Source organism: Thamnophis sirtalis, unplaced genomic scaffold, assembly GCF_051295495.1.
Source record: "Thamnophis sirtalis isolate CommonGarterSnake01/CBP01778 unplaced genomic scaffold, rThaSir2_p1.2 scaffold_7, whole genome shotgun sequence".
Lineage (NCBI taxonomy): Eukaryota > Metazoa > Chordata > Lepidosauria > Squamata > Natricidae > Thamnophis > Thamnophis sirtalis.
In genome coordinates this window covers 4,911,591-4,938,484 of record NW_028261387.1, presented here as the reverse complement: position 1 = coordinate 4,938,484, position 26,894 = coordinate 4,911,591, and the positions used below count along the sequence as shown (strand labels likewise).

General features: G+C 38.9%; 1 protein-coding gene across 1 annotated transcript in view; it reads right to left on the bottom strand.

Annotated features, from left to right (window-relative positions):
* COL11A1 (collagen type XI alpha 1 chain) overlaps window positions 1-26,894 on the bottom strand; it is a 283,501-nt gene that overhangs the window by 62,864 nt on the left and 193,743 nt on the right. Inside the window, exons 42-49 of the mRNA XM_087720747.1 lie at window positions 25,245-25,352; window positions 21,995-22,102; window positions 19,621-19,674; window positions 16,219-16,272; window positions 14,982-15,089; window positions 8,201-8,254; window positions 8,010-8,063; window positions 7,337-7,390 (exon numbers count right to left, since the gene is read on the bottom strand). Coding sequence (XP_087576873.1) covers window positions 7,337-7,390; window positions 8,010-8,063; window positions 8,201-8,254; window positions 14,982-15,089; window positions 16,219-16,272; window positions 19,621-19,674; window positions 21,995-22,102; window positions 25,245-25,352 — 594 coding nt within the window. The remainder of the gene's footprint in view (window positions 1-7,336; window positions 7,391-8,009; window positions 8,064-8,200; window positions 8,255-14,981; window positions 15,090-16,218; window positions 16,273-19,620; window positions 19,675-21,994; window positions 22,103-25,244; window positions 25,353-26,894) is intronic.

The following is a 26,894-nucleotide window of genomic DNA, read 5'->3' as shown; positions in this document are numbered from 1 at the left end:
TCTATCTATCTCTATCTCTATCTCTATCTCTATCTCTATCTCTATCTCTATCTCTATCTCTATCTCTATCTCTATCTCTATCTATCTATCTATCTATCTATCTATATATGGATGGACGGACAGAAAGACAGACAGACAGACAAATAGATATTAAATGAAGCATTATTGCATTGTTGTCATATTTAATTAAATCATATTTATGTTGCAATACATGACTCTTTAGGCTGGTTGACATTATTGGTTTATATGAAGTTCCAGGAATGCTGGAACTTCCTGGCCATTCTATCAAAATGTCTGTGGCAGAGTGGTATTCAGCCAGTTCTGACGGGTTCTGGAGAACCAGTAGCGGAAATTTTGAGTACTTTGTATAACTGGCAAATAGGCTGGCCCCGCCCCCCTACTGTCTCCCAGGTGATATTTGTTGTTGCCCTGAACAGGTGAATGGAGCTGGAAAGCAGGTTAGTGGGGTGGGGAGGGAATGCAGATTTTGCAGTAACCTTCCCCTGCCACGCCCACAAAGCCATCCCACAAAGCCACGCTCATCAAGCCACACACCATGCCCACCAAGCCACACCCACAGAACTGGTAATAAAAAAAATGTTAAATCCCACCACTGGTCTGTGGTATCTTCTGCCTTCCCATTCCAAGGCATTGGTTTATAGAATTGACCAATGTCATGGAACATAGTGGAATAGGCAGGCAATTATAATATGAAATAGGCTGAAATAATTCTAAGGCTGTAGTTCCATTCCCCTGGAATAGCATACCAAATACTACAGGATATATTGAATTTCCTCTTCCAAAATCAGAAAAGAGTATACAGGATTCTCCTGCCTTGTCACTTTAAATGGTTTCTGAGAATTTAGAGGTCAGAAAAGCCAAAAACAACGACAACAACAATAACAACAACACAACAACAACAACAGTGGACTGTCAAGGTCTTACAAGGCTAGTGGAAGAGTTACATCTCAGATTGGATATGAAAGTGGAATTAGTTCCATAAGAAGAGTACAAGAATAGTGATTGGATCAAAATTTGGAACACTGTGCTTATTATTTCTACGTTGTATACATATATTCTCCCTAATATTCTCCCTTTTGATTAGCAGGCTGAAGTATTTTTTTTTAATTCTTCCTTGTGGAATTCCTTTTAATTGAAAATGCAAAGACAGAAACTTTAATCAATGTATTCAAAGCAGAATTTTTCTTTTCTTTTCTTTTTTAAAGAAAGTTATGGACATTTTTTCTGAAAAATGACCTTTAAGAAAACCAGGCTCTCCTTACCAAGCCTAGCTCCATTAGATCATATTTGAATCAAATGCATCCACACTGTCAACTTCCAGTTCATTTCATAATATTTTAAAGCCTGTACCTTTTTTGGGGGGAAGTTGGTTTTTAAGTGGTTAATGTGCATGTATAATATTCGTTGTTCAGAAGTATAACCTATTCTGAGAAAGACAGAAAGCATTAATGACCCTCGGTGTTTTTTACAGCAGTTATCTTTGGCCTATATGATTGCATGAATAGCAAAAGGAAAGAACAATCTAGTTAAACCTGCATGGCATTAACTAGAGCAAAAAAGGAAAAAGCCTTTGGATTTGAATGACTTTTAAAAAGAGGTGTACGTTATAATTTCCACGAGACTCACTATGGAATATTGTAAAGTCCTGTGGTACTTTCAATGTTTTAACAACAACTTTAAGAACGTGTATTATCAATCTAGCTGTTATGGGCAAACGGAATCTGGCAACACAGCCCTTCTTTAATATCAGTACAGGAGTAAGACAGAAAGAGAGGTGTGGTGGCCTAGAATCTCGCCCTACAATCAGGACGCTGTGAGTTTGATCCCAGGTAGAGGCAGATATTTATCTCCCTGGGCACAATGAGAATATATCTGCTGAACAAAGCTCCGCATTGGCGACAGGAAGGGCATCCGGCCATTCAATGCTCTGCTAGCGCCAGTCAGTTGCACAGACTCCACCCCACAAGGGATTATGGGGTTGTTAAATGTTGACGATGATGACAGGAGTAAGACAGAGGTGTATACTATCCCTATCCTTGTTTCTCCTCTCCTCTCTAATGGATAGCCTTAGCTTTGGCATTCCATGGGCGACAACCCATCTAACAGATTTAGATTTGTGCAGATGCCATCGCATTGCTTGGTGAAACAAAGAGGTACTTGCAATAAATGCAAGTTTAGATAACGAGGCCAACGAGATTGGCTCGCGTATAAATTTTGAGAAGACCCAAGTTTATGTAAGTCAGACATGCTCTAGACAATATGCCTATAACAGTCTGTGGTCAGGCTGCAGAACAAGTCCAACAATTTATTTATCTTGGTAGCATTGTGTCTATGAATGGAGGTACAGATAAGGATATTAATCATTGAATTGGAATGGGCAGTGGCCATGTTTGAACACATGGCCCAATATGGTCTACAGCAGCCATAAGAATTACGAGAAAGATAAAACTCTTCAAGACTGTTGTTATACCAACTGCAATACGCTTGTGAAACATGGAAGGGTACAATCAAGATGATTAAATGGTTAAATGGTTTCCAACAATGCTGCTTGAGAAGAATCCTCCATATCTCATATTGGGACCACATCAGTAATGAAGAGGTATTGTAAAGATCAGATTTAGAGCACTTATCAAGAATTGTGATTGAATGTCGAATGCAGTTTGTTGGCCATATCTTACATATGCCTAAAAACCAGCATCCAAAGATTGCTCTACATTGGATACTTTCAGGAGGAATGTCTATGGAGATTCTCAGTTATCTAGGTCATGGTTGTCCCAAAAGGTGCTTTTTCAAGAGACAAGTGGACTTTCTGGTTTTTCTTTGAAGACAATTCACTTCTCATCCAAGAAGCTTCTTCAGCTCTCAGAGAAGGTGTCAGTGTTCCAAGTATCATGTAGAATTAAATCAGAGTCCAAGGCAAAACGATCCTTAAAGTTCCAATTTAATAAAGCAGACATCTTAGGCACATCTGTGTTAATCCCAATTCTGGAAATGACATCAGAATTCCACCCAGTTAAAAGTTCATGATCTTGTCCCCACACCCACAAATCCATCACATTGTCCAATCTTCTTCTTCCATGCTAGCACCTACGCCCAACTGCTTCCGATCAGGTGTGAAGGTGCGGAGACAAAACATGACCTTGGCTTCTTGTAAAGAATGAAAACAATACATTCCACAATCCTACTCCTGTCTATTCCCCCCTCCCATCAACTATACTAATGAAACAGCATAATGAAATAGGAGAAAGTGTGGCAGGCCAAAATTCTAAAAGGAATATAATTGCAGGCCTGACAGAAGGATGATGAAAAGCGAAACTTGCCTCTTGAAAAAGCATCTTTGGGACTTGAGGTGGAAAGAGAAAATGAAGCCAGTCTCAAAAAACTTGGCACCAAACATTTAAGGAAGATCTTAATATTATTAATGTCCCTTGGGATGTTGCTGCAAATGATAGAAACCAATGGAAAACTCTTGCTGCCCAATGTGTTCTGCATGGGACCCATTTTTGACGATAGCTCCTTCTTGTGTTGTTTTAAAAAATGTGATGAAGTGTTGCTTTGCATTTGGCAGCAAGTATACCAAAATGCTTTCCCCCCCCTATTTACATTGGACCATGAATTGCAATCTCTGAGATGATGAATATAGCATGAGAGAAGCTTTACTGTAAAAGAAGAGATATTACGACAATTGCAGCATGGAAGGAGTCCAAGAAATTAAAATGTGCTGTATGATTTTACGGTGAGAGGAATATTCCTGGAAAGTTGAACAAGTTTCAAACCTTGAATTTCGTAATAGCTTGGGCACGCACCAGCCAAACATTTGCATAGCTTCTAAAACTAGAAAAGCTAATTCAAATAAAAAGATGATAGTTTGTATATGTCCATTTCCTTTGACACAATGCTAACAAGAAAGAGATTTGGTTTGACGGGAATCTAGGAAAAGGAAGATGAAGTGATGAGCGTTGTAGAATCAATATCTTGCAATGGATGTCAACATTAAAGCAACAGAGCATTAAAACTAGATTGAAATGGGAAAGGTAAAATCTTTACTTACTTATTCTATAGTCTTCTTAAAAATGAAGAACAATGGCACCCACATTAAATAGCTGGTCCTTCTTCTGTGTTCTTTTCAACGCAGAAGAAAAGGCCTGGAGACTTTTGTCTCCTATGTCTGGCAATGATTAAATAACAATTTCTTATTTGTATGACCCGCACCTTTGGTCAGTATTACTACACAATGAAAGATCTGAACTGGAGGGTAAAGAGTTAGATAGCTCTTCAAACAGAATTTATTTGATGCCAAATTTCAGACATCAAAAGAAATGGAAGATCAAGGATTTCAACTCAAGCCAAGAAAACAAAGACAGTTTGGAAATCTTCTCAAAGACCTGCCAGAAATCTCATTTATGAGTTTTAAGAAACAGAGGAAAAAATGATTTCATTTTTAGGTATTAGTTATTACTCTAGAACTATTTTCAGTCATGTACAATGATATAACGTTAAGTGAAAATATATTAGTCTAATTCCAATTGCGCCATTGGTCAATGATTGCCTGTACTGTAATGTTTCTATAATACAAAATTTTAACCCATATTTGATTACATGGTATTCTTTCCAACTTGACATCCTGTGGATATGTTGATTGTATGTCACAATATTCTTGACCAACTTTAAAAAGCCATATAGCTAGGAACTTAGCAATTATAATCCAAATTTACCTCCATAATCCCAGGATCATGGGAATGATGTGGTTAGTCCTTTTGAATACATAGAGGTAGATACAGAAAGGGGGTGTAATTTCTCTTAGTTTCTATAAACTTGAAATATACCATTTCAGTTTCCAAGGTCCCAATTCTTGAGTGCAAATGCTTAAAATACAAATAAAGAGAATCATAATGTAACCATTCCCATATTTTCTTTTTTTTTAAAAATGTGTTTAAGTTGTATTTTAAAAAATTGAGGAGGGGGGTATCTTTACAGTCAAAAAGGATGGGAAAGAAAGTTTCAAACTTATCTTTTGGTAGATTCTGAATTTGACAAATTCAAATTTTAGACATGTTTTAGATTAGATTATATCTGCAGGTACAGTTTAATATCTCTATTCTTCAAATTTATTGTGACAATGGAAACTCCACACAAAATAGTATATTCAATTTGTTTTTATAGAGAAACAATTTTTGATTTAAAAAAACCCCAATTCTTTACATTACCCACAAGATTACAAAGAATTTTAAATAATAATTCAACAAAGGCAACTGTTGTGGCCCAGCAGAAGCCGTTGGAGCTGCCACCAGACTCCAACAGCTAGGGGCCCTATGAGTCGGCTCTGGAGGATGTGGAGGACTCTGGACAGGGTTCCGACTCCAAGCGGGGCGCAGAGAGGCTGGTTGGCCACCAGGAGGCACCTGAGCCTTGGACTAGTGGAGAGGAGACAAGGGAGTGTGATCCTGAAGTCCTGTATTGGAGTAGTGGGGAGGAGCTAAGGGAGTTGTTCCTCGATGCCCGGCAACGCCGGGCAGATCGACATAGAGAGCAGCTACGCAGTTACCAAAGATAATTGGACTCAGGTGGTTGTAATTAGGCTCCTCTCAAGATAGTATTTAAAGAGAGACTGGGAGGAGCCTGGTTTTGCAGGATTCAACGTCAATCCTAACGCTGGAGAAGCTGTTATTTGTCGAAGTCTGAGTTGCTGCCAAGGTTCTTATCTGTTTGTTATGCTTGGCTTTCAGCCACCGAGGTTTTGGTTTCTTGCTAATAAAGTGCTGTGAAATTCCAGTTAATCTTGTCTCGGCATTTGTTACTGGACAGGGGAGGGGGTCAGAACAGGTAACTATAGTTTTGACACTGCTGCACCTACTGAACTTCCTTGGGATTTTATATATAAAAAGGCAGTATTAATAATTTGGCACCTGCCACATAACAAGCCAGATTTAACAATTATCAATGAGAAAGAAAGAAAAAAAAAAAGTCTTGATAGTAGACAGGGCACTACTCAGAATAGAAGAAAAACAATTGGGGAAAAAAAATCACAAAATGCCAAGATCTACAAATAGGAGTAGAACAACTATGAAAAAGAAAGCAAAAATAGTACCAAAAAAAAAGGGTGCCTTGGGTGCAATTTCAAACTACTTGGAGCACCACTTGAATACCATTGGCATTGACAAAATTACCACCAGTCAATTGCAACGACCTCCATCATCCAATGATGATACTTTTAACGTCATGAAACAAACAACATCTGTCTAGAGAGAGAGGAAAATCCTCAGGGACGACTCACACCCTGGTCAACCCTTCTTTGTTCTCCTACCATCTGGAAGGAGATATAGAAGCATAGGCAGCCACACAAACAGGCTGAAGAACCCATCTGAAGACCCGTGGGCTGTCAGAGTCCTGAATGAAAAATAACCCTGGAACAATATAGTACGACTGACTTGCAACGCCGGCGTGACGTCCAAGAAGTTCACATTGTGCAATAGGACTGAGTGTTTGTTAGTACTCTCCCCGGGGGAGAGCCTTCTCTGTTGCAGCTCCGGCCCTCTGGAACGAGCTCCCTGTTGAGATCCGGACCCTTACTACCCTCCCGGCCTTACGCAAAACCACCAAGTCCTGGCTGTTCCAGCAGGCTGGGGGGAGCTGAGAAACATCTAGCTCCACGGAAATTGTGAATGTTGCGGTCTTGTTTTTAATATGTTGTCTTTGTCTCATTTCCCCCCTTTCCCTTGTCTTTTGTGAGCTGCCCGGAGTCCTCCGGGAGTGGGCGGCATACAAGACAAATAAATAATAGCAGTAGGGAATTTTTGACTTTCATTGTGAGTTGTATTGTGTTTTTTGGGGGGGAGTGCACGAAGGGAGGCTCAGCCAATTTCATTGTACACATGTTGTCCTCAGACAATAAAGGTTTGAATTGAATTGAATGCCACATCCTTGGAAAGGTCTCCAAGATGGACAAAAATGTCAAATCCAACCTAAATATCTCTCTGACTCAGCAAAACATCTGTTTAGTTCAACAAAACGTTGAATCCAACCTAAGCATCTGTGCAATGATAATAATACATTTTGTCACAAGCATCCAATTGCCTGCAGCAAAACAAACTCTAATCTATGGGCACTTATGGAACAAGATATTGATTTTTACACATATGCCCTAAAATGTAACCATCACTGAGTTCAAAAGTAGATATTTAGGATAATGTATTTCTGTTGACAGAGATTTATGGACACTACGCTCCAATTTCTCAGCAGAACACCAGAGGGATAATGCGTATTTTCTATTCCACAAGGTATAAAATAATTTAAAAACTTCACTGTGTTTTCTTACCTTCTGACCAACTCCTCCAACAGAGCCAGCTGAACCTGATGGACCTTGAGGACCCTTGGATGAGAAGAATATTTAGGGTGAGTCATGTGTTAATTATGTTTTAAACTACATGCATGCCAGAGGTGGGTTCCTACCAGTTCGCACCTATTCGGTAGAACCGGTTCGTCAAATCTACCGAAACGGTTAGAAGAGGTTCCACCAGTGGACCCGGAAAGCAGGCCACACCTACAGAAGAGGTTCCAAAAATTTTTGAAACCCACCACTGGTCCTTGGATATGATTATTCTACACTATCAAGCTCATATTTATAAAACTCAGTGCCTCTGTGAAAGGTAAGGATGACTACTGTGTTTGTGGTACAATCAGAACATTGCGTGTGTTGAAGTTGTTTTAACGCAAACCAAAGATGCCTTTTAAAAAACAAGTTTACATCCTATTCTTATGCATGCCAGTGCTGTGTGTGAGGTAATTTAAGGTGGTTCTGACAAGTGTCATCAGCATCTTCATATCCGATCACATGGGTGGCAAGCCACTCCCATCCGGTCACATGGGTGGCAAGCCACTCCCACAAAGGAGGCCACACCCACAGAGTAGGTTCAAACAATTTTTGAAACCCACCACTGATGCATGCATATACATGCGTAAACATCATTAGATGTTTGTGTATTTCTTACATCTGATCCGCTTGGACCTTGAGGGCCTCTAGGGCCAGGAGGACCTGGGGGACCCTGCAAGAGAGAAAACACAAACAATATTACAAAATTACAAGTCTGAACAAGAGGAAATGGGAAAAGTAAGTTTAATTTGCTCCTTATTTTGAACAATCTTTGGTGAATCAACGTTTAGAGGAGAAAGAATGTCTTACCATTGGACCAACATCGCCATTTTCACCTTTTTCACCTGGAGGCCCAGGAAGACCCTAGTGATAAGAAACAGCAATAGAAATGCATAGTTTTAATTATAGAATAGTTCAAATAAAGGCCCAGGGCAGTAAACATTTTCTAGCCTAAGATTTGAGAAATCTAGATATTGTAAACTCGTGTGTGAGGCAGCGACAGGGCTTCTGGCTGTCCTGTGGCTCCTTACTAGTTGGCTGATGTTGTTAGGCTCTGCGGGAATCGCATATCAATCCCATCCTCGTCGCCAGTCTTGTAAAACGTGTGTGAGTGTGGGTTGTTGTTGTGAGGGATTGACACGCAGGAGCCATGTATGCAAGACAGATCTTTATTAGTACCAGATGACAAGCGATTCAAAGATTCTCCCTGCAACTGTCAGGGTATTTATACTAGCCAGAAGCAACTGTCAAGCCCAACTGTCACGAGGCCAGCCAATCAGATGCTGTGCCTTGACCAACCAATTAGAACGCAACACAGGTTGTTGCTGGGTTATAACACTAGATTTCCTTAGCATTTTTTTTCCTTCCAAAGTTCTAAAGTAAACACATGGAAATCATACAGAGAATGAGGCCTTCGTCTTGTTTTCTTTTTGTGGTGTAAATGCATTCCATTTTTATCTCATTGCATTCATTTTACTAACTGAATGTGCACTGCCGATTCACGAGAATGGTTCCCTAAGAACTCACCAACAAATGCCACAAATTGAAACATAAAACACAAAATGAAATTATTCTAAAATGCAATTCAAGCACAATTAAAGATGGCTTCCATGATAAAATGTTTATTATTTAAAAGGCTCAGATAAAGAATGTTTTTTCCTGGCACTGAAATGTATGGTAGACTGGCAAGAAGTTTCAACTATTGAAAAGGACACTATCCTGATGCTTATCCCATCAGGATAAGCATCAGGATTTAATTTAATAGGTGCAAACTGCTTAATTTGAAGCAGTCTGATATTTCTGCAAGTTGTTATTATTAGATTTTTATCCAACCTTTATTGCTTTATAAGTAACTGAAGGAGGTGAACACTTATTATGCGCCTCCCTCAGGGGTGGGTTTCAACCGGTTCGCGGCGGTCTCCGCAAACCGGTTGGTCGGCGAACCTGGAAGTAAGTAACGTCCGGGAACGGCGAAGGGCCCACCCATCCGCCCGTGCTCCTTACTGGTCTTTGAAGGCTTCTGCGCTTCCACGCAGGCGCATGGCACATACAGCTCCTGAGCGATTCTCCGCGAGCAGCTGGATGGCACATACAGTGCCTGCGCGAGTCTCCGCAAGCAGCTGGAGCATCGCGCAGGCGCTAAGATGCATGCGTGAACTGCGCGCGTGCACGAGGACACCGCTGGCCCCGTTCCAACCAAACCGGTTGGAATGGGATTAGCAACCCACCCCTGGCCTTCCTCCTCCTTTTGTTCCCTACAACAGCCCTTTGAGGTGGGTTGGACTGAGAGAGAGTGATTGTCCAAATTACCTTCCCAGCCGTCACAGCTTTCGTGATTAAGACAGAACTAGAACCTACAATCTCCTGGTATCTAGGTACTTGTATTTGAGAGCAAAACAAATACTTTTCAGAAAATGGGAATAGTATACTCAGTCCAGATGCCAAAGTCATAAATCATAATTTTACATGTTGACTTTAAAATCTGCCAAAGCACTTATATAGCAATCGTACATCCTGATTTCAATACTGTCAAACTTTTGTTGAATCTAATATTTAAGAGATCTGTTTATGCGAAAAACTCACCTTAATGGTTCAAGTTATATGTGACCTGCTGGCTATATTTTTTTCCATTTCTAAAATAATGTCCTTATCCTTCTACACATCCAAAATCTTTTTTCCATCCAGCAATAAAACATTCATCTTTCAAATATGATAATTATAGCTTTCAGTAACATCATTAACGATCAAAGAATATCTCTCTTTTGCTTTCTATAATGCTCAATTTTTTTAAAATATAAATTTATTCTACCTTGTTTCTACATTTAATTTAGTACTGCCTTCAAGCACAAAGAAATTCTGGCACGATTCCCTTAATGTTTTTTGCAAGCACTTCCCCAAGATATACGTATATTTTTCAAAAAGTGAAGAGCACTGAAAATAAATGGGAGAAGTACAGAAACAGAAGAAGAATTGATTCTAGTTTTGCATAGATAAGAAACTGCAAATTATGTTGATTAGCATTAATAAGTAAGGCAAATTCAAGTTGTTCCCACTCTCACCAAATACGCAAGAGGAAAAAGTTATATAACAATGGCTTTTTATAAGCCACTTTTAGTCTCATATATATGAGACAAACTTTCTTTTCCGGTTGTATCCTTTATCCAGCTCATTCCAATTATTTGGAAGTTGAATAAACTTTGTGGCATTTAAACAAAGAAACTATAAGGAATGGTAATGTGCATAATGAAATATATTCATTGATTGTGAATAATGAAGAATTGTAGAGTCAATAAAAGCTTGACTTATTAGCAGTATCTAAAGATAATTTAATGGCAGGTGTTATGAATTATTTAAAGACACAGTAAATAGATGTTGATCACTGACTGCACAGCATTGAATTCTGACATTCATGAGCTATGTTGCTCTTGGATTCATTCAGAACTTCAGATTATTTGAACACTCAGTCACTTGGGAGAAGCTGTCTTTCTTTTCCATTGACTGCAAGATTTATTGTTGTAGTCTTATTCGAACAGTCTCTCGATGTGCACTAAATGCAGGTAACAGAGCTTTATAATGGGATGTTTTTCAGAGTGATACTTCAAGAATCAGGTTCAAATTGTTCACCTTAGGCCCAAGTGCTAAAGTCAATAGAATCTATTCTCTTTTCCTATTGAAAAGACAAATTGGGCCTGAACTAAAAGAATTTGCTTAGAAAAGAAAATAGGAAAGTTCTGGCTCATTAAGCTATTGGACAGGTTTATGCTCTAAGGTTTAGGCTGAAATTGTAGCAGATTTCTAATAAAATAATCAACAGAAAAGTGGATCATGAAGCATAATGTATGTTGTACCCACCCATCTCAAATATATGTCCTCCACATATGTTGAAATTATAAATCTCAGAATACTAAGCTGCAGAGGTGGGTTCCTACCAGTTCGCACCTATTCGGTAGAACTGGTTCATCAAATCTACCGAACCGGTTAGAAGAGGTTCCACCAGTGGACCCGGAAAGCAGGTCACACCTACAGAAGAGGTTCCAAAAATTTTTGAAACCCACCACTGGTCCTTGGATATGATTATTCTACACTATCATGCTCATACTTATAAAACTCAGGGCCTCTGTGAAAGGTAAGGATGACTACTGCGTTTGTGGTGCAATCAGAACATTGCGTGTGTCGAAGTTGTTTTAACGCAAACCAAAGATGCCTTTAAAAAAACAAGTTTACATCATAGTCTTATGCATGCCAGTGCTGTGTGTGAGGTAATTTAAGGTGGTTCTGACAAGTGTCATGACCCTGTATGCAAATAGTAATTGATGATAAATGCCTTCCAGTAGCCAAGTGCCCAAAGTTTGATCACATGACCATGGAGATGCTACAATGGATGTAAGTGTGGAAACCGGTCATAGATCACTTACTTCACTGCTGTTGTGACCTCAAACAGTCACAAATGAATGGTTGTAAATCAAGGACTACTTGTAAAAAGAAATGTATGCTGTCCTGAGCTACTTACAGGAAGGACATGATATAAGTATAAATAAAAGTGCATACTTGATTTCCCTATAGATATTTCTGGGCTGGAGGGAGGAGCTGGGAGATATGTATACATTGCATTTTAAGGCAGTAAATATCTCAGTAAAGATACACAGATGTCCTAACAATTCGGACAATTCTGGTCACAATGCTTTGAATGAATCATTACCTACAAATTACTTGCTTGCAGATGTGACTGTAGAAAAAGCAAAGAGCTTCCTGTTAAAGATGCTAGAATCTCATCAATTACTATTTGTTGACATGACACACACTAACAACTAATCTATCAGTTTGTTATTAAGATTTATTGAGCCATAAACCTGTCTATTGTATCTCAAACTTGGGTCCTCAGTTAATGTGAAAGTTTAATTTTTCAGTCTGTCAATAGTACCATTGCAATTATGGGAGAATAGATGTCTCTAAGGTTAAGCATGCTAATTATTTTCAAATTTGTTCTGAAGCACAATCTTGATAGGCTCACCCTTAAGTGTCCCCACTGTCAAAACCTCTCTTCTAATTTATGTTCTGAAGAATTTGATACTGGCATGTACTTTTTTAAAATTTACCTTTTCTTTACATCACTTCAATTTATTATTGTTGTTCATTTTTATTTTCTTTCTGTAACAGGTCCCCCCCCCCTTGGAGAGGTGTGTTAAAAATATTGAATAAATATTTGAATTATTTTATTTTTTGTTTTTAGGCAACAGCTTTGGCGTTTTATAATGTGCTTTTGGGATTAACGGTTTCATTATACACTTTAGAAGCCTTAATTCTATCTGATCAGTTGTACTTATATCAGTTATTACAACTTGAAAATCCTTAAGATGTAAGAAGCTTGTACATCCCTATAAGTGGGATGTGTTGCTGAAAGGTTATGTTGAGTTTTCCTATTATTTTTAGGAGAGATTGTACAATAAAAGATATAGAAAGAGGGACATCACATTTTATCAGATGAACAGCTAACAAGGTTCAGATATTCCAGGAAAAAGACTTTAAAACACCAACCTATTTACAAGAAATATTAAGACAGAATCAGTTACTACTGAGATTGGAAGAAACTCTGCTATTAAATGGTAGCAGTTTAAAAATAATGATTTGTATTATTGAAACCTTTTCTAGTATGTATGATTGCAAATGTATCAGACAATGTGATGATAATTTGGATATATCGAGTAAAATTTGACATCAAGGAATATTCTTCATAACAAAAAGAAAGATATTGTATGCACTACATGATTTTTCTTGTTACTATGCATTCTGTGTGATTGCTCAGTAGCCATTTATTAGCACATTTGTACAAGAAATTGTACAAGAAATTATTACAAAGGAAAATGAGATTGGAAGAAACATTTTTCAGCATTTGTTTAAAACTCAGATTAATGAGTCACACACAACCACCACTAAATTAAACTTGCACAAAGGTGAAGTATATAACACTTACAATGCAGACAAAATTTGCACTGTATTTCTATTGTGGAGCAGCTCAAAATGCTAAATTCATCAGTCACTTTACGATAATAGTAATTTCATTATCTTGCAACTTTTAAATTGTTGCATTTTTTTTTTAAAAAAAACAATGTTTCAAAAACATGTTTCCTTTCTTATCCAAACCATTTTAATACTTATTTTTAAATAGAAAAAGTGTTCCAGATGTTGCACTGAACTGAATCAATTTTACACTGGAATGTATTTTACTTTGTAAAGTAGGCAGCAGATTGACTCATTAATTCCCTTCTGGAGCTTTGAAATGAAACAGCTGTCCCTGCAGAAAGAAATCCCGGGAAAGCCCTTGAATGATGAGAATTGTTTTTTGTCTCCTATTTTTTTTTGTGTGGACCTCTTGATGAGAGATCCAGTGTTTTGGGATGGCTTACCATCCCTTCCATGATTTTTGTAGTGGAGGATAATTATGATCCAAACCTTGCCTTTAAAAAACTGAATAGGCACCTCCCTGTCTCTGCGTTAGTGATTTGCCAGCAATTCTAAAAACTTTATATGATGATTTGGAATGATGATTTAAGGATTTATTTGTTGTTACTATCACTAGTCTGTATTGGTTTATTTTTGTGGCCCAGCAGGAGCCGTTGGAGCTGCCACCAGACTCTGACAGCTATGAGTCGGCTCTGGAGGATGTGGAAGACCCTGGACAGGTTCCGACTCTGAGCAGGGTGCAGAGATGCTGGTTGGCCACCAGGATGCGCCTGAGCCTTGGACCAGTGTGGAGGAGACAAGGGAGTGTGCTCCTGACATCATGCATTGGAGCAGTGGGGAGGAGACAAGGGAATTGGTCTTGGATGCCCGGCAACGGAAAGCTAATAGGCGTAAGGAACCATTACACAGTTACAGGAGATAATTGCACTCAGCTGGTGGTAATTAGGCTCCTCTCAAGACTATAAAAGGAATGATTGTGCACACACTCGTTGCAGGAGTCAACGTATTCACTAGAGCTGGAGAACTCTCGTGGCTAGCTTGGCAGGCTGGATTGCTGCCAAAGTCTAGTCTGTGTTGGCTTGCTGCCAAGGTCCTGTCTGTGGGTTAATAAATCTTTGTCTCGGCATGCTTTGGTGTAGGACGGGGGGGGGGGTGTCAGAACAGTTTATTATGTAAAAGTAGCCATTTTTTATAAGGACGCAGTGGCTTAATGGCTAAGATGCTGAGCTTGTTGATCAGAAAGGTTGGCGGTTCAGCAGTTCGAATACCTAGCACCATGTAACGGAGTGAGCTCCTATTACTTGTCCCAGCTTCTGCCAACCTAGCAGTTCAAAAGCACATAAAAATGTAAGTAGAAAAATAGGGACCACTTTTGGTGGGAAAGTAACAGTGCACCTTCAGCATTTAGTCATGTGGGCCACATGACCACGGAGACGTCTTCGGACAGTGCTGGCTCTTTGGGTTTGAAAAGGAGATGAGCACCGCCCCCTAGAGTCAGAAACAGTTAGCACATATGTGCGAAGGGAACCTTGACCTTTTTAGCCTTTATTTTTAAATATGCTCCACTTTACAATGGATGGGAAAAAAAGAATAATATATGCAGGAAGGATAATACAATAAAAAAAACTACCTGAAGGCCAATAGGTCCTGGAGGACCAGGAAAGCCTCGTGAGCCTTCATCGCCTTTCTGTCCAAACATCCCTTGCTGTCCTCTTGGACCAGGCTCTCCATCACCTCCCTGTAAATTGAAATAGGTATAACTGACTCAAAATGTAAAGTATATCCCAACAATTTCAGCTCCATTGATTGTATAAAAAAAATACAGATCTAGGAAATGGGGGAGAACTCCCTCTCCAGATTCTGAACCCAACTTGGTGAGCTTCGAAAACATCTCATGGACTTCAATTGTGCTGAGGCAGTGGCTTAACGGTGTGCCAGATTTCTCGCTTTGCCTCATTTCTTGCAAATGATTCCGTAAATTCAACCATGGGAAACAGACATTCTAAAAGAGTAAATAGCAATAGCAATAGCAGTTAGACTTCTATACTGCTTCATAGGGCTTTCAGCCCTCTCTAAGCGGTTTACAGAGTCAGCCTATCGCCCCCAACAATCTGGGTCCTCATTTCACCCACCTCGGAAGGATGGAAGGCTGAGTCAACCCTGAGCCGGTGAGATTAGAACCGCTGAGCTGCAGATAACAGTCAGCTGAAGTGGCCTGCAGTACTGTACCCTAACAAGTGCGCCACCTGGGCTCTTATAAATTGTAAATTGTGAGGGGGTCCGGATGCTTGTCATAGAAATATCAAAAGTACCATTTATTAGCCAAGAGCAGTTCGTCCTACTCAACGGAGGGGGAAAAAAGGCTAAATACGTGGATGATGATGCTGTCTTTCACTGTTATCTGAAATCGTTACATAATTTTCTTGATTAGATATTACCCTGGAAAAAGTCCTAAGGGATGCAATCCATAATAGACTTTGTGGCTGATTCACAAAGATGGATTCTTTTTAAAATGAATGCAAAATTAAGCAGTGGGTTATGCACAGTCCATGAAACACGCGTACACTGTTTAAAGCCATTGAAAAGGATGCTTTTGTGCTCAACCTTTGCCAAAAAAAAATATATGTGTTTTTCTTTTGTGATGTCACACTAATGAACAAAGGAAGCAGAATGGCATTTGATTTAACACTGAAGCTTATATTAACCTTGCATAGAGTCATAGAGTCCTGGAAGATTTTTTTTTTAAAAAAAAATCCAGGTTTTAGGCTGTGTAAAATCATTTCTAAACCTTTGCAATGTGCAGTGAGATTTTTTTTTAAGATACAAAAAGTTTTGAAGAATTCATTTGCAATAAGCAGGAAACTTACAGCTATTCCAGGAGCACCAATGGGGCCTTGAAGACCAGGTGGCCCTGAAGGTCCCTGGCAAAAAAAACAAAAAACAAAAAAAAAATACATTATTCAAATATACATCTTACATTATTCAAATATAACATGCATTACCATATTTCTTTGAAGAGATGGAGCTTTATTACATTCATTGAAACAGACCAATGTTCTGGGGTTATTGGTGGATTATTTTTTCCCCCCAATCTTCTCCATGCATCAGTCCTGCTTTTTTTAATAAACAGGTTTTAATATTCCAGCTTTTTAATTTACTCATTCATTTGCACCCTTCTTATCTTTGTCTTCAGCTGAAAGGGCAGAGAAGTTTGCAGATAGCAAGCACAATCTTCTTCTTCTCAGATTTAAAATATCAAATCAATTACACAAGAGGTAGGAAAAAGGAAAGCAAATTCAACAAGCTTAAGCTACAGTTCGGCACAAAGAATTAATGCAACTGGCTGGAAAGAAAAGGAAGGAAGGAATTGAAAAGAATTAGTCTTTCAACAAGGACTTTCCTTTCTATGTAGTCCATAATGTAGACCACGGATGTCAAATTTTCTGTGTCACATTGCCATCATGTGACATTTTGCAACGTGACATTTTGCCAATTGCAGAGCTGGGCACGGGCGTGGCCCGTGCGTGATGCATCTGGCCTGTGAGCTGCCAGTTTGACACCCCTGATGTAGACTGACAGAAAGGGAATGATGACATCTTCCCCTAACCTTTGAAATATTGGGCCAGGAATTAACTTAAACGTTCTTCCTGTTGTTATAGGTTAAGGGCATTATCACTAGTACTTGATACCAAATAGTCAAGCTTGGATAAATAAAAAAGGAATTTTAAATGACAATAATTACTATTGCCATTTAAATAGTAAATTGAATAGAATATTACTGTTCAGTGAATAAGCCTGAATAATGTTTTATTTATTTAAAATAAGATTTTATTTTATGACATATATTTCTTGAAAATAGTCCTTCCACACTGACTTGTTCTTAAGAAAGGTAAAACTAAACAAAAGACTTAAATTTAAACGCATCAGAGGATCTTGCAATCATATTAAAATGTGCTCATATTTACATGATGCTTATTGAGCAATGACAGTTAAAATTATAATAATTTAGTGTTGTGGCCCGGCAGGAGCCGTTGGAGCTGCCACCAAACTCCGACGGCGAGGGGTCTTATGAGCCGGCCCTGGAGGATGTGGAGGACCCTGAACAGGGTTCTGACTCCTCGCAGGGCAAGGAGAGACTGGTTGGCCACCAGGTGGCATCTGAGCCTTGGATCAGTGGGGAGGAGACAAGAGTGAGTGATCCAGAAAACAACTGTGAGTTGTTCCGGGATGCACGCCATCGAAGGGCTACTCGGCGTCAAGAACAACGGCGTAATTACAAGAGGTGATTATGCTCAGCTGATGCTCATTAAGATCCTCTCCTGATTATAAAAGAGACTGCTTGTGCCACGCCTTTCTGCAGAAGTCAACGTTAAGGACTAACACGAAACAAACTTGGCAGGCTGGATTGCTGCCAGAGTTTGTTTGCATTGCTGCCAAGTTTTGTAGGACTTGCTTCCAGAGTGCTTATCTCTTTGTTTATGCGGCTGGAAGCCAACGAGAGTCTGGACTGATTAAAAGAAACCTTTTCATTTACGTTGGTTTCGGCTTTCGTTCCTGGATGGAGGAGGTGGGTCAGAACAATTTAGTAACCATCACTAAAAATGAAGATGATCCATATTAGGTATATGACTGACCACATCCAAAATTTGAGCATTGATACATATTTCTGACATATACACCAACACATGATTGGCTAAAAGTACCCATGTAGAAAAAATGCTAACATGAAAACTAAGAAAGAATAATTACATAATAAGCAGCATCTATAACTAAATGAAATTAGCTACCTGCAGTTTTTACTTTGCAATCAGGTGAACTTTATTAAAAATATTCTAGTAAATCTCCTCAAAGTAAAATTTGATTCTAAGCTTTGTGAAACATAAATATAATACTTTTTTCATATTTCTATGAAGTTTTTGTTTATTAAAAAAGAAAGGTATTTTAACCATTTTGCTAGAGATCGATAGAATACAGATGGTGGCAAACATGTCTAAAAAGTTGTATTGTTACTAACATTTGCAATATTTTCCCAAACATGGAAAATACATATGTTTCTTTTTCCATATTAATTCAGTATTGTATAATAAGCACATATGGAAAAGAGAAAAGCACTGCAGGAAGATTAAACTTGATCATTTCTGTAAGAAATAAATGGTAAGAAAATATTTCAAATCCACCCGCTTCTATTTTCACATGTCACCAAGTTGCCCAAGGTGACTGACAAACCGTAAAACATAATAAGGTATGCTGTCACCTAATATTTCAACATTCTGCACTCCTAGAAAACAATGTGAAATACAGTGACAGCAGATATAATTATTATATATATATATAAAACAAATGATTAACAGAAAAAAAGGAGCCTCATGTATGAATAACAGTAATTAGCTACGGCAATCAAAATGCCCTTCAAAAATAAATCAAAAGTTTTCACAATCTGTTAAACGTCTAAAACAAAATAAGTCAAGCTAAGAATCCGAAGAATATTTAATGGAATCCTTTTCTCCTGGTAAGTAGACTGCCACATGTAGTATTTATGGGTGTGACAAGCAGCATCTTATTTCTTGCTAAAATAGGAGAAATTGCAGGGATAAATCTGGGGGAGAGATCTATCTCCATAGCTGCAAAGTTCAGAAAGTCCAGCGATTATTATTACTTCAACAGCAGGGAAAAGAACTAGCTTTATTTGAGTATCTGGCCAACTACAAAGATCTCTTGGAATAGTGGCAGTGGTGGGTTTCAAAAAATTGTTTTTGGAACCTCTTCTGTAGGTGTGGCCTGGTTTCTGGGTCCACTGGTGGAACCTCTTCTAACCGGTTCGGTAGATTTGACGAACCGGTTCTTCCAAACCAGTGCGAACCTGTAGGAACCCACCTCTGAATAGTGGTAACCCAGGGTCTCCTCTTTCTTTGGTTTTTTTTTTCAGGTTTAGGAAGATGTGCAACCACAAAGGAGTTGGGTTACAGAGAAAAAGAAGCTTTGATTTGTCAAGGACAGGGGTGAAAAGACGAGAAGTTGGATCACATTGAAGAAATATAAAAATCATCAAAAAGCATTATCAAGAAATATGAAGCCCCTTCTTTATCTTATTAATTAGAAATGTGAATCTTTCTGCAAAAAAATAAATAGACATTTTTCTTGCTCGTTGAGAATACTGGTTTTTGATACATTTTGTTTCATGCATTTATTTCCTTTTTGCCAAGCAATAAAAAAGCAATATAGTAAAGGCAGTAACCAAAGTGGGGGGAAGGAATAGAAAAAAGACTTACATTTTCTCCCTTGTCACCCTTACTTCCCTTTTGACCCGGTTCTCCAATTTCACCCTGCAATCAAAAGAAAGGTATTACGTCTTTCTTTAAAGGACCCATTTCTTTGTTAACAGTAGTCAATACTGAGCTACCTTCAAATGTCACCATATTATTCTCTCTGCCTTTGAGTGGCAGCCTGGAGGAGGACAATTTTGGGTTGATCAATCACATTTTGGTACGAGAGATTTGGTGACATATTGCCCGCTAAAGCTCGAAGTGCAGCGTGCTTGCGTTGAAATTTACTTTTTTTCTCAATTTTATAATAAGGAAACTGCTACCTTTGTTTTACCTTCACGCCTCCTTCAATATAAAGTTACTATAATTGGGATTGACTGCTTTCTTCTGTCTGTAAGGTGTCCATGATCAAAAAAACATAATATAAAAATATTGTTAAGTTTGCCCTGTACACATAATCCCCTCTCTAAGGTGTGAATAAGTAAAAAAAAAGTAATTAAAAATAGATTTCCATTTCATCTCAAATGACCAGCTTTGAAACATACTAAGATTTAATAAACCTTACTTTGAAGTTGGCTGTTTGTTTCAAATCTGGAAGCTACATTTTCCTAATCTTTTTATTAAAACAGAAATGATAGTTCATTAAAAAGTAGTGTGCACCATTTTTGGACATACTGAGATACTGGGTACATGAGAAATATAACTCCTATTTTACCAATCTGAGGCCCATACCACCAGCATCACCATCCTCCCCGAATATAAGCAATCTTTTCTACCTACGAGACCACCTACTGCCACATACCTCCCAGCGGCCAATAAGATCCCACAGATTGGGCCTCCTTCGGATGCCGTCAGCCAGACAGTGTCGGCTGGCGGGCCCCTGGAGGAGAGCCTTCTCTGTGGTTGCTCCGACCCTTTGGAATCAGCTACCCCCAGAGATCCGGACCTTACCCACTCTCATGGCCTTCAGGAAAGCTGTAAAAACCTGGCTTTTCCGGCAGGCCTGGGGCTGTTGACCTCATTGTTGAGGTCCGGCCCCGATCAGAACGAATGCGTGTGTTTTGTGATTTTAAACTGCCTTTCTCTTATTTTCTTCTTCTTTTTTCTTCTTCTTTTGTAAGCCGCCCGGAGTCCTTCAGGATTGGGCGGCATATAAATTTTAATAATAAATAAATAATAAATAAATCTTTTCACCTACACTATGTGGTGCTTGCTCCCATCCCTTAAATTAATAAGCTGTCTGTTTAGCTGGCCAATGGGGAAGCATAGAAGATATGATCAAATTGGCTCTCTGTTCTTGCTTTATATTTCTATTTTTTTTCCACCAGAAACATGCATTTTGTAAAAACCCCACATGGCCTCCACTTAGCCGAAGTGGAAAAGCCATTCTTTAGTATATTAATGGAGAATGGGGAGATAGTGGAATGGATTTGGGAACAAGGTTTAATCTGAAAAAAGGGGAAAAAATAAAATACAAACATCCAGGAGATTTGCTGGTAAGAAACCACCTATCTTGCAACATTGGTGGAAAGTTTGCAAATCTGTCTTCAATATGTTTCCTCAGCAATAGGAGCTGAACCAAGAGATCATTCATTGAACACGTAAAGCTGCACGGAAACCCCAAGAAGTAGTGACAACAGAGGAAAGTGCCATGTATCTGCCAAACCCCATATATGGAAGGGGTCTGAAACATAATGTCTGAATAGTACTATAATTAAGTTTTCGTCTGTGTAAGATGTGATGCTATTACTAAAAGTTTACCAATGAATAAAGAAGTAGCTGCTAATGTATGTGCACAGCGTAAGTTGCAGATAGGAAGGACTATCCAGCTAGACTTCCTATTAGTCTTTCCAAAACAACTGAAAAGAATATTAATAAGTGTCGACTGGCGATTACCCGGAGGAGAGCCTTCTCTGTGGCTGCTCCGACCCTCTGGAACGAACTCCCCATGGAGATTCGAACCCTCACCACCCTCCAGGCCTTCTGCAAAGCCCTTAAAACCTGGCTGTTCCGACAGGCCTGGGGCTAAAGAACCGTTGCCCCCGTCTCGAATGGTATGGTTGTTGTGTGTTTTAAACCATGCATTGTTTTGTGTCGTTTTTAATTTTGTCTGGTTTGACTTGTGAGCCGCCCTGAGTCCCCTTCAGGGGAAAAGGGCAGCATATAAATAAAATCAACATTCAACATTCAACATAATAATGTAGAAATACATGAGAAAGGAACAGTTGTCAGGACATATATTTTGCAACCAAGGTTAAATTATCTTCTCCCACGCATCCTTTCTCCCTTGCATTGGTGCAATCAGACTTTCAGAAGGCACCAGTTCAAGGAAGTTGTAGTAATTAACGTCAAAAGAAAAACAGAATGATTATCAACTGACCTTGTCACCATCTTCTCCAGGAGAACCAGCTGCTCCTGCAGGTCCCGGAAGACCCACAGGTCCCTGTATTCCATCACGTCCAGCTGGTCCCTGAGGACCTTTTTCACCCTGTTTCCAAAAACAAGCCATCGTTCATAATATTAGTGATAAATAATTGGTAGTTCTAAAAGATGAGTAAGTAAGTAAGTAAAATTTTTATTACGGTCAAAGACCAGCAATACACATTAGTTTTTACACTATATCAAAAAATACTAACGTTAAAATATAATTAAAAAGTATTGACATTAAAAGCGGATAATAACATAATGGTCCAGAGATGGTTAGAGGTATGTCCAGATAATTGGTACAAGATGACAACTATACTTCTGTAGCCAATTTTTTTTCTTACGGACATTGCAGCAGCACAGAACTTTGCCACTGCATACGTGGTAACCGGGTTAGTGTCCTGGAGGAGGAAGCCTAGATAAAAATGGTCTGCCCTCCCTGGCAATCTCTCTAATAAGGGGAGAATATGTGCAGACCTACAAGCTCTGAATAACTTGCAGTGTAATAGAACATGTGAATTATCTTCCACTTCTCCTCTACCACATATACAAACCCGTTCTGCTATAGATGTTCTCTTATACCTGCCCTGGAGGAGTGCTGAAGGAAGAAGGTTAAATCTGGCTCTGAAGAAAGCTATTCTTTGTTTTGGGAAGATCAGGTCATTTAGATATCTTGCCGATTCCCACACACCCTGTTTGATTCTGTCCCTACTGTGGAGAGGCAACCTATTTAGTTCTTCTTGGAACTCCATGTCCCTCATTCTATTGATTACTACTTGCTCTGCTTGCTCAAAGCCTAGGGACATTAAGAATAATGATGAGAGCCCATAAGAGCCCAGCTTGTGATCAATTGCCTGTTTCCAGGGGGAGGGGAAATTGTCAGTCGACAGTAGTGGGTTCTAAAAGATGAAAGATCTATAAGATCTTAGTGCTCAGCTCAGTACTGTACATTCTCACTTATATTGTTAAAATGATTTAATATTCTTACATACCCTGTTTCCCTGAAAATAAGAACCTCCCCACATAATAAGACCAATTGGGCTTTTGAGCGCATGTGTTAAAATAAGCCCACCCTGAAAATATTGCAACACAGCAGCAGCCATGAGGTAACCATGACGCACGCTCACCGACTCCTCCACCTCAAAAATAATAAGACCTCCCCGAAAATAAGGCCAGTTGCTTATTTCAGGAGTCAAAAGAAAATAAGATCCTGTCTTATTTTCGGGGAAACACGGTATAATTTACTAAATTCATTGGCTAATTTCTAATCAAAATTATGCCGAGCGTTAACTGTATTATTTTGGTACTTCAATTGTTCATTTATAAATATTGTATTTCACCAATTTTTTTTTCTTTCCCTTTTGCCTCTCTGTGGGCTTTTAAAATCACTAATATTTTCTTAAAAGAAAAAAAAATGTAGCGCATTATGCAGAATTACAGAGATTGATTCATTCCACAAAGAAGGGTGTAGTAGGCAAAGGGATGTATTTTGTCCTACTCTCGCTGAAATCTTAATTTTAAAAGATTTACAAAACAAAAGCATGTCAGCCAAGTGCTAAAATACTGTGAGTTAAAGCATCCAAGAGAGTGTATTTGAAAGACAGGATGCACGACTGAAAACTCTTGTTGCCCATTCAACTACTGACTTTTTCTCTGAGGCTGCGAAACAACCAAAAAAAGGAGAGCTAACATTAAATATCTTAAAAGAAGAATAGGAGTGTGTAGGAGAAATTCTAATCTGGATGTATTTGGTAGATTCTGTACTTGTAATTGCTTGATTGATTATAATTGTCCAAGTTGAATATCTGAGCGGCAAAGAACAGGTTTTAAAATTGTTGAGTGGTTGTGATGAGAAACCTATTCCCAGGTTTCCCTAGCTTTGTTCTTTAAGTCTTTCACAAGCTTTTATCCCTGGATCCATTTTAGCAAATTCAGCGACAGCATTTCAGATCTTCTCTTCTTGTTCATTCAGTCCTGATCAGGACTCATACATATGAATTGCAGAAATCAGGATGTCATGCCGCGAAAGAGTTTAAGTTGCTTGGTAACTAGTGTCTGCGTTTCAGAATTTCAATACATCTTTATGATCCGTGCATTATAAATAACAGGCCAGGAAATAGAAATAAGAATACAAATAACATGGCTTCCTAAAGATTGCAGACAGAAATGAAATTGAAAATATATGAAAGGATCAAAAATACCCTAACCAAACAAATAAAAAAACCCTGAATACCTTTTTTTCCCCAATTTTATAGCTAATGCTATAAACGTTACCCAAATAAAGTAGGTAATTCAATGTCAGTAAGAGAGGAGTATTCTGAAACAAAACACAGCTGCCTGGAAGACTAAACAGGAGCATTGCAAGGGTCCATTTATATGTAGAAATAGAGGCAATGCATTTATTTCAGAAACAAGGAATTGTACTTGAATTAAATGTGAGCAATTAAGCAGTACTAAATAAAGCCATGTTAACTTCCCCAGATATCTCATTAACCTCAGCTCTATTGACCTGTTATGAATTCCAAGCTCTCTTCCTCCACTGATATGGGGCTGTTGACATAATCTCCTACAGTTTTTCACTGTCCGGAATTCAAATATCTGTAGGAGAGTGGCCTCATGGTCCTGACTCAAAGGATCCTGTTGTGGCCCAGCAGGAGCTGTCGGAGCTGCCACCAGACTCCGACAGCGAGGGGCCTTATGAGTCGGCTCTGGAGGATGTGAAGGACCCTGGACAGGGTTCCGACTCCGAGCACCTCTTATATTGAATTCCAGGAGTCTTTTTATCTATCAATATACATTTTCACTTACAAGCTAGACATAGTAGGAATAACTTTAATGAAATATGATAAGGAAGGGGAAAAAATAAATGAGTGCATTAAAATAGAACAGGGCACTAGGTTTAAAACAAACCTACATTTTAACAAAATATTTTATAACCAAACACAGCCCTTATTGTGTTCGTAATTATCTGTTCTGCTTAACCTCTCTCCCTAGGTTTTAAAGGTCTGATAAAGTGTACCAAACTGTCATAGAGTTTAATTAAATTTTTGCAGAACTCTGTTGTAAATACTGCAGAAAAGGAGTATGCCTGGCACATATGCAATAGGAAAGTGCTGGAGTGTGAAGAACTAACATTAGCAAATATGAAAGGTAATGCGTTTTATAATATCATAGTCTTAACATGTGCTGTCTTCAGAATTACTTACCGGACCTCCCTTTTCTCCTGCAGGGCCTGGCGGACCTTGTGGTCCAGGACGTCCTGGTAAACCAATTGGGCCGGCTGTTCCTGCTGGACCACGTTCACCAGAAGAACCCTTGAATGTAAAGAAGTAACAGCTTATTTTAGGACTGATGTGCTAAACGTTCATTCATTCATTCATTCATTCATTCATTCATTCATTCATTCATTCTTTAATTAATTCATTCATTCATTCCAGTGGTGGGATTCAAATAATTTAACAACTGGTTCTCTTCCCTAATAACCAGCAGGGTAGGTGGGGCTTGGTGGTCATGTGACTGGGTGGGCATGGCCAACTCAACATCACTCACATCGATGGGCGCTTCGCCTTAGCTGTTACAATGTAATAAGGGTTAACCGGAGAGGCAGTTTCTGTAAGCAGGTCAATAAAGATTAGGCTAGAAACAACACTAGAATGTTTCCTTCCTGCCTTCCTTACAGGATTAGCCCTGTGAAGTGGAGAGAAACAAAATGAGATTTCTTCCAACAACCGGTTCTCCGAACTGCTTAGAAAGTTACCCACCGGTTCTCCCGAATAGGTGCGAACTGGCTGAATCCCACCACTGATTCATTCATTCTTTATTCTTTAATTCACTTATTCATTCATTCCCGCAAAGTGCCTAAATCTTGGGGACTTCTACGGCACAAGAAAAAGGAGCTGTCCTACAGGGAATCATGAAAACTTTTGAACCATACATTTCAGTACTATCTTTTTTTTTTATTGCTAAAATTGCTCAAGAGCATCCCTAAACTTTTAACTTGACATCCTGCTAGGCTGGGATAATTGGCATGGAATGGCATTCTGTAAAAGGTTTTTATTTTGTGGCAGTAAGTGCTCTGCATTTTAGGAAATCTTGACAGTCAAAAGCAAAAATGATATCATATAGTAAAAAAAATTAAATGAAGACAAACGCTACAAATTTAGCCATCAGAATCAGTACTTTTTCAACATCATTTTCTTAATTAAAAAAAAAAACACTTCTGAGAAATGGCAATTTTTTCTTGAGCATTAAAAAGCCACTGATTCCTGGAACTGGTTTCATACCATTCAAGAAGCAATTCTATTAGAATTTATCAGGCCGTGAATGGTTAGAAAGTATTACTTTTTACTTCCTACAAAGGGCCCCCTATATCTGCCACTCACAATTTTGTTACTGCAGAAGATGACATATCTCAAAACTATAGAAGAATTCTGAAAATGTTTGCTACAATATAGGCCCACTAAAAAGAATCCCACCCTACCTCTATGAAGAATATGCTAAAATTACGAATACATGGCCTTATAGACATCTGAATTCATTGAAAACCAGTTACTATAATGAATACTCCCTCCCCACCACCCATTAACTCTAGAATCTGCTGCAGGTAAGAAAAAACAAGCAAACTTCCACAGCCCCAATTCATTCTCCACAGAGCCTATGCTCCAGTGCTGGGATTCAGCCGGTTCGCACCTATTCGGGAGAACCAGTTGGTAACTTTCTAAGCAGGTCGGAGAACCGGTTGTTGGAAGAAATCTTTTGGTTTTTTTTCTCCACTTTACAGGGCTAATCCTGTAAGGAAGGCAGGAAGGAAACATTCTGGTGTTGTTTCTAGCCTAAGCTTTATTGCCCTGTTTACA